This window comes from Cardiocondyla obscurior, linkage group LG06, assembly GCF_019399895.1.
Source record: "Cardiocondyla obscurior isolate alpha-2009 linkage group LG06, Cobs3.1, whole genome shotgun sequence".
NCBI classification, from domain to species: domain Eukaryota; kingdom Metazoa; phylum Arthropoda; class Insecta; order Hymenoptera; family Formicidae; genus Cardiocondyla; species Cardiocondyla obscurior.
In genome coordinates, this window is record NC_091869.1 from 8,219,323 (window position 1) to 8,232,756 (window position 13,434).

The 13,434-nt window shown below is 33.5% G+C and overlaps 1 protein-coding gene across 18 annotated transcripts in view; it reads right to left on the reverse strand.

Annotated features, from left to right (window-relative positions):
* Positions 1-13,434, reverse strand: part of Phcl-1 (pH-sensitive chloride channel 1) — a 38,803-nt gene that overhangs the window by 20,364 nt on the left and 5,005 nt on the right. For 16 of the 18 annotated variants that reach the window (XM_070658525.1, XM_070658527.1, XM_070658522.1 and 13 more), the window contains exons 2-4: positions 5,032-5,217; positions 2,276-2,446; positions 936-1,024 (exon numbers count right to left, since the gene is read on the reverse strand). In XM_070658525.1, coding sequence (XP_070514626.1) covers positions 936-1,024; positions 2,276-2,436 — 250 coding nt within the window. In that variant the 5' untranslated portion in view covers positions 2,437-2,446; positions 5,032-5,217. Of the gene's footprint in view, positions 1-354; positions 866-935; positions 1,025-2,275; positions 2,447-5,031; positions 5,218-13,434 lie in introns of those variants that run through there. The other 2 variants (XM_070658540.1, XM_070658532.1) reach the window with 2 other exon arrangements.

Consider the following 13,434-nt stretch of genomic DNA (forward strand, 5'->3'; position numbering starts at 1 on the left):
TTTTAATATAAAAAAAATATAGATAGCATTTATTTATGTCGTTAAATGGTCGAAACCGTGAAACTTATCGGAATTGTATCGCGAGAAGCATTTGTGTGACATGTCGTATTAGTATATTTAAAGATAAGTGTCATAGTCTTATATATATATATAAGTTCCTATAATTATTTCGTTCCTGACGGCAAATAATTTATCATATTTATTCGCCTAATAGTTGCAATTAATATCTGATTAATGGGCTACATTGATATATTACGACAGACAGATTATCAGACGCTTCCTTCATATTTCAGTGGCATACCTTAAGTGCATACGTCAGTTCTGATGTTAATAACTAGGTGCTAGCATAATTACCATATATGTAAATGCAGTTGCTCCCATGTCTATAATATATCCATGTAGAATCGTTAATAATATTCCGACACTGTAAAACATTATAAATGCCATATGACGTACCTTCAACCCTACTCGATCGCAAATCGGTTCTATAAAATTGCATTTGATACGAACTCAGGCGTATCGTAAACCTAATTTTTTTTTTAAACACGAATTGAGCCGACGAGAGAACCTGTCGATGAGATCGGATAATCGAAATATTGGAAAAAAAAAAAAAGTTTAGCTGTTCAGTTAAATTGCGCCTCTCACAATTGTTATGACGTTCTACTTCGTACTTTCCCCCCCCTCTGTTAACGTACCTCGTGCACGTGACATTTTTGAAAATACGTCAATTTACAAAAAAAAGGGAAAAAAAAAAAAATAAATACTCTTACGACGAGGGGTGAGCAGTGAGCTGTGGTTGTGTGGTGCTGTGTGGTGGTAGCGGTGCCGGTGATGTTCAAGGTGCTCTGGATGATCAAGATCGGGTCATTTTGGATATAAAGGTGAGGGGTATAGTTGCCTTGATTTTTGGCAGTGGGATGGGAGCCTCAGTGTACCTTGGACCGGCGGCAGAAGCCGCTTGTCGTAACGAGTCCCTAGCAGCAGGTCGTCCAGAATCTCCTTGTCCGATTTTCCGTTCTCGAAGCTGCAACATAACGTATTGTAGGTATATCCGGGAAGGTATCTGACCAATTGGCGACGCATTATAGTCATTTTGACTGCAAACTTCCAGCAGATCCTTTTTTTTTATCTCGACCACCTCAACTATTCTTTCGCTCGATTATGGAGAAACAGAAAGAAACATATTGCTGAATAATATTTTACGATCAAAATTAATTATGCTGTTTCGAAATCGTTAAAGTATATGAGACAATCCTTCGGGATTTAAAGCATTACTCTTGAAAATATCCCAATGCTTACTTCGTTAGTTGCGTTTACTCATCGAAATTAAACGTACGCTGTACTCATTTAAAAAAAAAACGTATGTACATGTAGAAATCTACTAATTTGATAGAAATGATGCAGCTCTCTAAAAAACACTATACAAAACTGCATCTAACTTCACTCACACACGATATATAAAATGCTACCAAGGTACTTCACCGTTGGTCTACTTGTGCTAACACATTCGATGCAATAATACAATCGAAACATTCGTAAGATTGTCTTTACAATATACATGATTCCCTTTCTATCATCGACGTTGACAACGTCAATTGAAACATACGGATTATTCTATTTTCGATCCACAAAATCCTAGATTACATATTTTTACATGCAAAAATTCCTATGTCAAAATCGTTATGTTCATTTCGCTCTCCCTTTCTCAGACTAAAATGCGTAATAGAGCAACGAGTGATTGTCAAGTAAATCAGTTATAGATAGATATATAAAAGCACTTGAAATTAAGGAAGAAGGAAGTATATTGGACCCATCGCACCGACGCGATTACGATCGATCGCGTAGCCGAAAAAAATTTTAATTAATTATCACGATAAATTAAGTGGAACAATTTTTACGACAAGAATTGTAAACAATGGATTAACAAAAAATAAAATTATCTTTATACGTACGTATCGTTTACTTTTCAACAATTTGACGAAACGTAAAATGTATTTGAATGCATATATCAATCGTTGTCAATAATCTATCTTCCTTCCTCTTTAACAAGTGGAACATGAATGTTCTACGACAATAAAATTGAATTTAGCTTCTCGTCTGTTCTTCGCTTTTTTCTAAATACGATATTTACTTTTTTTTTTTTTTTTCCGTTGTAATTTTTTTTTTTTTTTATCTATTGGATCGTAAAATAGTATATTGCGATAAAAGGATCGAGAAGCTAAAGGCTAAAGAAATACAACTCGTATATGACAATTATCTAGTGTGCTGTACGTACATGTCTTCGGCACGGACGAGGGTGACGAGAGTAAAGGCAAGTGTGAGGATACAAAGGGAGGTGAAGATAAGGGAGCTCGCGAAGGAGGTAAGAGACAGCGAGAGGATGGACGAGAGGCGGCCGCCACCACCCGCACACCGCCCTAGCGCCACCCAACCCATTCTATGTCATCTGAAACAAAGAAAAACATCATCTTGGCATATATACGTACGTATTTGCACTGCTAACATATTTTTATGTAAATTCACACCTCGTCGTATAATAGGTACATCGTCTTAACAGACGAATTATATTAAAAAAAAAAACCTTAGTCCACACTAACAAGATCGTTGATATTTCATGTTTCAATAACGATAATACTCTTTGAATGGTGAACGAATATTTTACGTTTTTAAAATTCAGCAAATTTGACTTGCACAATAATTGTATTTATTTGAAAAGTGCAGCAAAATTAAATCTACCTTTATCTCTTTTATTATAAATAGAATTATATTGCCGGGTAGAGTAAAAACGAGTCGGCCTGGCTATATATATTGATACAGCGAACAAAACGTGGTCTAGCATGCGGTTATAAGAAAATTGGACCAGCTGATTCTACGTGTAGTTTAATAAACATACCGCTGGTGCATACCATTCCGAAACTCAAGTGACACACTTAAGAATATGTGTGAAGCTGTTAAATATTAAAGCGACCGATGAGAGTTACTCAGAGTCAAGTGCGTAGTCAAGCACGTAATTATATGACATCGTCTATTCGAACCTACTATGCGAACAACTCGTTAAAATTTATACAATCTTTCGTATAAATTTTAACGAGTTCTGAGACATAGCACCCGTCCGTTTATACGCCGAATAATATCACAGTCTGATTCAAAACGACAGTAACAATAAATTATAAATAACGTCCGAAAATCCTCTGAAGTCACATAATAATTATTTACGAAAAAAAAAAAAAAAAATTAATAAACAATAATTAATATTCTAACATTGTAAGTCTTTATAATTACAATTCTATAAAATCACCTGAAACAATTCTAGTTGCGGATAACATTAAAAAAAATCCGTATCAAAGAAGAAAGAAAAAAAAAAGAGAGAAAAAAATTTTTTAACAACCCGTTCGATACCCTTGGAATTTCCGATTATGCACTTGAACGAAAGAAATTAAAAAAAAATCAACGCACGAGAACGCAGTGTGCATACCTACACCGTTTGATAAAAATATAAATGGTATAATTACGTCCGTCTATAGATATCGAAGAAATTCCTGCGCCGCGTCGATGGGAGGCATTATAACAGTGACACATTGACATCGTTGTATTAGAGAAAAGTAAAGGGAGCATATCGCAAGCGTGCAGTGGAGTGGGCAGTGGCAGTCAGACCGGCGGGCGTCCACGCGCGCTGATATAAACGCTAGCAGCGTACAGCTGATGCCGTCCGATCAATACGCGGAACGTTGCGGCATGGAACATTATAGAGAGTACGTCACATGGCTTAACCCGTTTCATTCTGAGAGCCGGCTCGTTTCGACGTATACCACGGTGCTTTACTTATTCCACGGGCCGTGCACACAAATCTCACCTGCGTTCCGTTTTTGTCTTCATCAACCGGCCCTTCGTCGCCTGTTAACACATAAGCATGCGCCGCGCGCGTCACGCCCGCACACATGCATGCACATACCTCATGCACGCAAGCACGTAAGCACGCAAGCACGCAAGCACGCACATGTGCTTGCCAAGTTCTCAAACGTTATTTACAACACATCGCTGAAAACGGCGCGAATCGGGACACTCTGTTAATGGGCGTGTGTGTGTGTGTGTGTGTTTTTTTTTTTGAGAGTTTTTTTTATTATCATTGTTAGGAGAAAATTAATTAATATTAATCTCGGTTGCATCAACGGTCGAATTATTCGGTGCTTTTTCTTAATTCGTGTTATTTTAATTTATTATTTGCTAGGTAATAAGAAAACTCGAGCTAGCTAATCGGGTTTGTCTATCAAACGTAATGGTACAATTAACGTCGCCCAGAGAAATACTTGGCAGTTAAGTTGCCTTTGTAATGATAGTGACAATTCTGCATGAATAAGAGGAATCGAATTTTGCCGGTGCCACTTAATCACGTCGTGGCACGAGGTACGTCGGAGCAAGACGGGCCCGAGGACTCACGCGAACGCGAAAGGACGAGCAAGGTAAGAAAGAGGTGAGGGGCAAGGTTGTGTGCGGTTAATGCGGTATAAACTTAGGTGGAAAATGAAAATGAACGAGAACGATGTCAGTAGACCAAGTAAAAGATATTAAAAGTAAATAATTGCGTGAGAAATTACGATTCTTAACAGTAAAAACATGGAGTGAATTTACATCCTTATTAAATATACAAAATAAAATTAAATGCATGCTGAAAGAGACTTGAAAAGAGACTCTGAGCCCTTTTGCAATTTATATTTTAATATGTACAGCGTTTAACGCGAATAAAATTATTTAAATAATTATTTTTGTCTCGAAAAGAAAAGTTTTTTTAAGACGCTTAAAAGATTTGTATTGTACGTACATGCCGCGACAAATTTATTAAAATTTTATAGCTCTTTTTATCAACAAACTTTCGTTTGTAGTAATAAATTTTACGGTAATTAGTATTAAAAGCAAAAAAGTTCTGTGCAAATTATTTGACATTAGAGTCATACGGTTTTCTTTTCAAATATAAATAAATGTAATACATTAATTTTCTACTAGTGCATTATGTTAACGTATAATAATGATTACCTTAACGTGAAATATGTAGCTGGCCGCAATGAACGAGGCAGGCTTTTGCTATTCGTTGTGTAGGTCTGTCTCTTCAACTTTTACAAGCGTTCATTCTCGTCCATGGTTCTCTTCATCCATTTTTATGAATGGACAGCTTTTCAGCGTTTCATTGTCATCTCAGCATAGACAAATCGTTGTCACCATCTGAAAACAAAAAATAATCCCGTCTATTACGATACAATCTTTATAATGGAATAAGAAATGGATACATATATAACAATGAGTCTTAATCTTCTAATTTCGATCAAGAAGTGTCGCAATCTCAATTTTTTTTATATATTATATACAATATATTTTCTTAACTAAAGATTATTGAAGAAGATATCCAATTTTCATTGCCATTGTTTCTCATAATATCAACGAAAATTTTATTAGAATTTAATCCCGAATTTTTCATATGAAAATTTGATTAGTCTTGAAATTTATTTTAATTTTTTCTTTTATTTTTTAATAAGTAAGATAAAGAAAAACAAAATTTATAATTTAGCACAATAATCTCATAACTATTGAAGGACGCAGGTCCGTTAACGTGACCCTGGCCATCCGGCCATTCTGTTTCGTAATGCCATCGATAACGTGCGCTCTGTTATCGATCCTTACATTTTGCACCGCACCCGTCGCAGCCACTTTACATTTTCTTACAGAAATAATGAACATACACGCGCGCGGTTATTTATATCGATAAGACGCTAGAGAAGAAAATTATATTTATATTAGTTTTTTAATATATTGACGGTAGCTGTGATAGCAGTGCGAAAGAAATGAGAAAAGGGATCAAGCTCTATGCACGCTCATTTTTATATACAGAGGATTAATAAACCATTATTTACCCTAATTAAAAATATATAAATCGCGAAGTACGTGAAGAAAAAGATATTAAAAAAATTTCTTTTTAACGCAATGTGAACATTTAATATAAGTGTATGTATCGATAAGCTTCGGATATATATATAACATTTCACAATAGCAGTATTGCAGTTTTCATAAATCACTTATTAATCGGTTCGATCAAGACCAAGATTGATGGTATAAGGATAAAAAAAAAAAAAATTACGTGAGAACAAATGCACATGTCTTCTTTAGTATCAAGACAAGAATAGATAAGCATTTTTTTTTTCAATATTTCTCTTTAGCTTGAATTTTACGCAAATATCTGTGATTTGCATACGTTATATCTTTTAAATATAATTTATAAACAGCAAACATTTAATTATGTTTTTTATTTTGTTTAAAAAAAAATTTATTATTCAACAAAATATCGCGTTATTACGACAGTAAATTTATTCTTTACGTCGCCCTTTTCAAAATTAAGAGAAAAATATGTATCGTAATACGTAAGGTGAAGCAGATCGTAAATGTATTTTTAAAAAATGCATATTCTTTGGAAGCAAAAAATAGATATAAAATGATGGTGGTTTCTGCTTTATTGTGACGTAATTTTCTTACCGCCTAGGGTGAAGGTTACAGTAAAAGCAAAGTTGCGGTTGCATAATAAGTTTCAATACTACTGATTGCTGCCTTCCACATCGCTTTAACATCATGTATGCCTCCGTATATACAACTTTCTAATCGGATTAATCTCATATGTTTTAAGAATGCAACATTCTGTTAATATATTTCATAAAAAAAAAAAAAATTCAATCTATTTACGTTTACGCGTAATAATTTTTAGCTACTTTGGATTTGAATTGATTCGATGTCGATTGTCATCGACAATCATTGCAATCGACATGTTAGCGATGCGTTATACAATGAAAATTGATTTACAATATTAATGTTCAAGGACACCATTTAACCGTTTAACGATAGCCACGCGTAAAATAGTGTAAAACTTGTAAACGGAGCCAAGTATCGAAACTTTGCCAAATTCGCGTTAGGTCACTTGACATGGAATGTATCTCATGTTATAAATAATATAAATTCGTTGTAAAAAAGATTTACCGCAAGTAGATTGTAATTTTATTTTAAGAAAATATAATTAATCTCAAATAACGATTGCAAATACTTTTGCATGTCTGTGTGATAGTTCAGACTAGTTTATGGTTTCTCCGAAACGATCCGGTAAAACACTAATTTTTCTTAACATTCGTGTGTCAACATTCGTCCGTGTAAAGTAATGAATATGTGTCTGCATCGCCGATAAAAGCTCACCTATTCAAGACAGACCACACTTCGTCATGGCCATGACACAGTAGTGTCTTTTCGTGCCAGCCAGGCCGACGCGACGCATGAGCCAAGATACTCAGACTAACCTTTCAGTTATTACGACAAATATTTTTTACACAATATTATAACAATTGTTTCATCTGCATCGACATTTTTCAATATATAAATTAATACCGTTAAGTAATTAAATAAGTTAAAGTGTTTAAATTTATTAAATAAACATTAACGAATAAAACTTTTCTTTTTTTTTATTGTAGATTTATTTTTGCTCACGTAAAACCTCGCCGACGACAAAAATTTATTATTATATATATTACTCAAAATGCTAAAAGTATTTAACTGATTTGATATCATTTCGATTATTTTAATGTAATAAAATAATTGTTGGTTTTATATTTTTTTTTTAAAAGAAAGCAAAAAAAAAACAAATTTAAAGTATCAAATTTCATGTAACATACATTTATAATGAAGTTATTTAATTGTCTTGTATATTATAAATTTATAATTAAATTCAGTATCACATTAAAAAAATTTAATGTGACTTAACTTATTGCAATTACACGTAACAATATTAGGTTAATAATAAACGTTAATTAACAAGTAAATTTGGCTTTAATGTTGGCATTCCACTCTATTATCTGATTCGAATCAACAGTTCTATTTTAAGAACAACTGGCCGCAAGACGCAGCAAACTAGATTTTTACTAATATCCTAACATTAAATTAATACTTTAAAACATTATTCGCATATCGCGTTCATAGAGAATTTCAAGTGTCTTCTTTTTATGACACGTTCTTGAATCGGACAAGACCTAGATTCTATTTTTACATAAAAATTAGACAGTGCGTGAATAATGATCGCGTGTGCCGATGCAGAATACACAATGTGGCACAACTTTCTCGCTTCAAGACTGCGGTTGTAAAGGCAGTAAGCGTGGCATCGGCAAGGGTAAAACAGCTGTGTATTGAGCTATCGCAAGTAGTAATACCGCGGATGAAGGTCAGCCGGTCTGACTCAGTTGTGGTCGCTTTCACTCGGGGATAAGTGACCTTACAATCCGTGGCGAACGCAAAAGAACGATTAATACATTATTTTCCTATTTCCCTCCCCCCCCCTCCACCCTTCCCCTCTCTTTCCGCCTGTCTTAGTTAATTATGCGACGGTGATCAAGAAATCGGGTATTCCGCTCGATCAAACTTTTATAAAGTATACTTTATGTTGCATCAAGTATCGATATTCCTTGTACTTTTTGTTTCCGAGTACTTCGTTCTGGAGCACATTCTTTACCCATATTCATATGTAGCTGTAAAGCTCCACGGTTGGTAATTCCGTCATTGCGTCGTACTATCCACGTGCCAAGGCATTATTTACGATCAGACTAGTTAGAGAAAATTAGTCACGTCGTATTTTGAGAGCACGTGAATTCAGAGCGAGATCATATAAATACGTGTTACAGATTGCATTACTTTACGTCCGCTTTATGTGCGCGCGAAAAAGAAAAAGAGAGAGAGAGAGAGATAGAAATTCGGACATCAAACTTTTCGATAAAAAATTAATTAAAAGAGCAACAACGAGAAATAAATTTTACGTGTATAAATAATAGACGCCGTCTTACGGCATATACGTTTGGCACGAAACAATACCTTGCGATTTACCGCGAATTTGTTTTAAAGCAACTAAAAGAACCGTACAACTTTAAAGTTTGCAGAATAACTTGGGTAGGTTACCAGCTCGACCTCGGTTGACCTGATGTCGAGCATTGCATTGACGTTGAGAGCGAAGGAAGCAAGGAAGGGTAGAGTGCACTCGTGACGTCATACAGAAAGGAAGAAAATAAAAAAAAAATAAAAAAAAAAAAATAAAAAAGAAAAGAGATATGGTGCGTTATATTAAAAATAAAAAGTTGATTGATTATTGACGTCTACTAACATTTTTACGAAAGTTTAACAAAAATATATTATTTCCATTTTTGTTATAAATTTTTAACATATTAAATCTATTTCTAAATATTAAAATTGTATATTTTATTCAAAAGTTGAATAAGAATATAATTTTAATTAATTTTTCTAAAAAAAATTTACCACTTCCTTACTTTTTTTTTTTTCTAACAGTTATATCTTTTTTTCCATAACATTTATAAACCGACTAAAGCTTTGGATGTTCGATGTTTCGCTTGATCTATCTATAAATTGATCATCTATATACCCTTACGACTATTATGTACACTATTATAAATTTAATTAAAGGCACGCAAAAATTTCTATATTATTTCTTTCAGACTTTAATAATTCCCTTTTCATGTTCATTGTGCGTAATAGTAGAAATCAATTTAGCTACCTCCTCCTACGTAGTAAAATCTAACTTTAGTCTTTACGCGAATGTCAATTTTAACATCACGCACTCGGCGAACGGATGCAAAATGCAACATCGTCTCTAATAGACTGCATGGAAACTGCTCCGGAGGGACTTGTTTCTGACAGTCTGACAGCCACCGATAAAACTTTTTACACCGCCTGACGCTACGTGTATACATATATCCGTGTACGCATATCACAAGTAAAAAAAAACGCTCCTCACACCGGTACATCGAGAAAACACAATTCCAAGAGAATGAAAAATCCATAGCAAATGAACAATTCCCGCGAAAGTATCTTTCTTATCGTACTTAGCTCTTACACGCCGGCAGTATTACCATTACGCAGTTAGCTCCGTCAAATCGGAATTACATTCTCCAATATTAAGTACATACGTATAGGAAACGGATTCAAATACTCGTAGTTGGAAATTATATTATAGAAATCACGTTATCGAGAGATAACAGGGAACGGGGAGAATCTGAGATATATTCGGCACTTCGCGATGGATTTTAATTTTAACCATTATCTCTATTTGTATCGGAAATATCGGAAAGCACGTACGTGTACGTTTGGATTAATGTGATGGAATTTCATATGTTTGCAGACATCTTATTGCACGAATCTTATAATATTTTCCTCGACCATGTAAAAGAAAAAAAAAAAGAAGGAAGTTTTGGAGCTGATCGAGTGGCACTATAAAAATCTTTCTTAAATGTATACTGAGATTGTAATTTTACTTTTTTTATTTAGGGCATGTAATTTTATTTAGGGCAAATAGTCCTAAATCGGGTCTAAAGGGTGGTGATCGAAAAGACGGGGGAGGAAGTAGTGAGACTGTTCTCTCTCTCTTTCTCAGTTCTCGGTGGTTTTCAGCGTTCGGCGTTACACGGTATATTAATTATGGGTTTCGTGTGAAGATCGACGTACATCACGATACTGTCATACGCTAACCGTCGCCGCGAAAAATGTCGTATCTGCTTCTTAGTGTACATATGTATTTATCGCCCGGAAATTATATTCTATTCGCAATTTGCAACTTTTAATTTTATTATAGTAATTATTATAGAAATATTTTTTTAATTACTACCTGTAGTAATTATTTTTATTATAAAATTTTTTTAAAAATTCTGTTCAGTGAAGAGACTCAGCACTACTTTTAATCATCGTCATCTTTAATCTCAATTAAATCGATACTGTTAAATCGCGATTATATTGACGTAACGCACGCACATTAATATGTCCTAATTATCAATGATTTATGGGTGACGATTGGGGCTGAACGAAGTTTTAGCGTTTGAAAAGGTAGGAGGTGCTTTCTAATTGTGAGGGAAAAAAGCTCGGCTAGATGTTTACTCTAGATAAAGTTATTACGCCACCTTAATAAAAGGATTTAATAACGTTTCCTGCGCAATGACGTCACTAAACTATGCTCCAGTGAAAATGGAACGAAAATATCTACAAGGATATATACCGAGATATGTAAAATGCATTGCAGAATTCGTCAATAACACATCATGAATATTTCAACAAGACTTTGTTCGCTCGCTAGTTTGAAGGAAATGCTTCCGCTTTTATTAACACTAAACACTGGCTCATCCGATTTGAATATTCTGATTACGAACACTTACGAACACCCCTTGAGATATGACATTTCTCAAGAAGACTTTGTAAGGGGACATGCAAATTAAAATCCTTAAAAAAATGCATTTCGGTAGGAAAAATTCTAATAGAAGTTTAAAGTTTAATATTAAAAGTTCGAAGTAAAATAAAATTTCTAGCGTAAATAATTTATACGTATGTACATCAGTCTGTTAAAGGCGGATGTTAAATATTTCAATGATCAATTAGGCAAAGTTCGATGTACGATAAAAAGAAAATGAACATGTACAAAACAGACGGGCGATACACAGCGTACAGTCTAATAAAAACAGAGTCAATAAATTATTTTCGGAGCGGTTAGTAAGAGTAGAATTAACGATCGATTCTGGCAAATGAGGACGATCGATTCGATCGAGGTAAACTGCAAAATATTGTCATTTTCCCGAAGTCAAGGCAATTCATTTATATCAAATCGTTTGAATATTGTATTTGACCTAGATTTGCAACGGGGAACTTAATATTAATGTAAATATTAATTTTTTTTTAGCTTTGATCAAGATTTTCGTATCAGATAATTATCACGTACATTCAATAAAAAAAAATTAATAAATAAATAATATTTCAAGATACAATCTTTTCCTAATTGTTGCGTCGTGGCTAGTATTAGCAATTAATATTTTTGAAAATTAATATCGTCTATAGCACACGATTTTTAGCATAACTTAATGTTTTTTTTTTGTAAAGTCATTTCTTAATGATACATTATCTTAATTTTTTTCAATTTTAATTTTTTTTTTCCATAACGTCGAAAAGGATGGAGAAGAAAAACAAATAATAATTATCTCAAGAACTGTACGCACAATTTCGTGACGTAACGCGGAGGACGAGGTCAAAAGTTCACGTGCTCCAAATAAGCGGCGTACCACGCTTCACTCTTACCAACCCAACATTCGCGTAATTCTCCAACAGAGTAATTCAAAGGGTGATTTAAATCTCTATTCATAAAAAAAGGAAAAGGCTTTTGAAGACTTAGAAAGCTTTTTTGTAAAACCATCCGCGAATAATACCGTGTTAATTTATACTCGGCAATGAAATTATTTTATATACTTTACATTCCCGTTTGGTGATCCACTATTGAACTATTCAAACCGCGAAAGGATTACGTGCTTAATCCCCTTTTCGTGGTGTATCGAGAAATGGTTCTGTGCCACTTAAAATTTTACGTTGATAAAATCAGCAGTTTCATGATTCTCAAATAGCTTGCAAAGTATCATTTAAAGGACTTTTAGACGTCAACTGAATTTCATTTTTATCCGTCAAAACACGCCGAGCAGGTACACGATGTGTTAAATAAATTACATAAAGGCATAAGCTCGAAATACAATTATAACGCGAGATAAATTAGTACAAGTTCATTTCAAGTTATAAATGTCATTCTGTTTCCGATTAATGAAAACTCTTTTATCAAATTTATATTCACTCAAAATATTGTTGTGCACATGAAAAGAAATCGATATCACTCTAGGAAATTATCTTTAATGATATTATTGAACTTGTAATAATATCCGCTACTTGATTTCCTTATTTTGATTCAATTTCGTTTATAGATATCATTTTTCCATTCTCTTTCCAATAAAAAAAAATAAAAAAAAAAATAAAAAAAATAGATACATAGATACGAAATATAACGTGTGCAATTTGTAAAATTATAAGTACAATTATTATAAGAATCATAACGATATAAGTAACCTCAGATTTATTGCTTCTTTAAACAGAAAAAAATGGCTTTCAAAAGACTTATTGCAAGCATGCTTCGCAATAAGTGTGTCAGAAATAAATTCTCGTAAAGCAATAAAAAAAGGATCAATTTGAACTGGGCTTCGGTGTGAAATATAATACATACGCGTGTTTACAAGCGTATAACAAACAAACAAATAAATAATTAAACAACCAGACCAATTTAAAATACTAATAAATTAATTCCGTAAAAAAAATATTTAAAAAAAAAGAAAAGAAAAAAAAATAAGCGTGATTACTTAGCAAGATTTGTAAGAACAAATGCAAATAGCTTGCCGTATGTCAACAATAATGTTAATTAATTGAATTTCTCCTCGAAATAGGTAACGAATAACATTAAAGCGCAAGGTTTTGTACTTATTTTTGCGTGCGGCTCTCACGCTATGAAAAAGATCGATATTCGCTCATAATTCAAACGGCGTGCGTATATTCCCTCCGCCT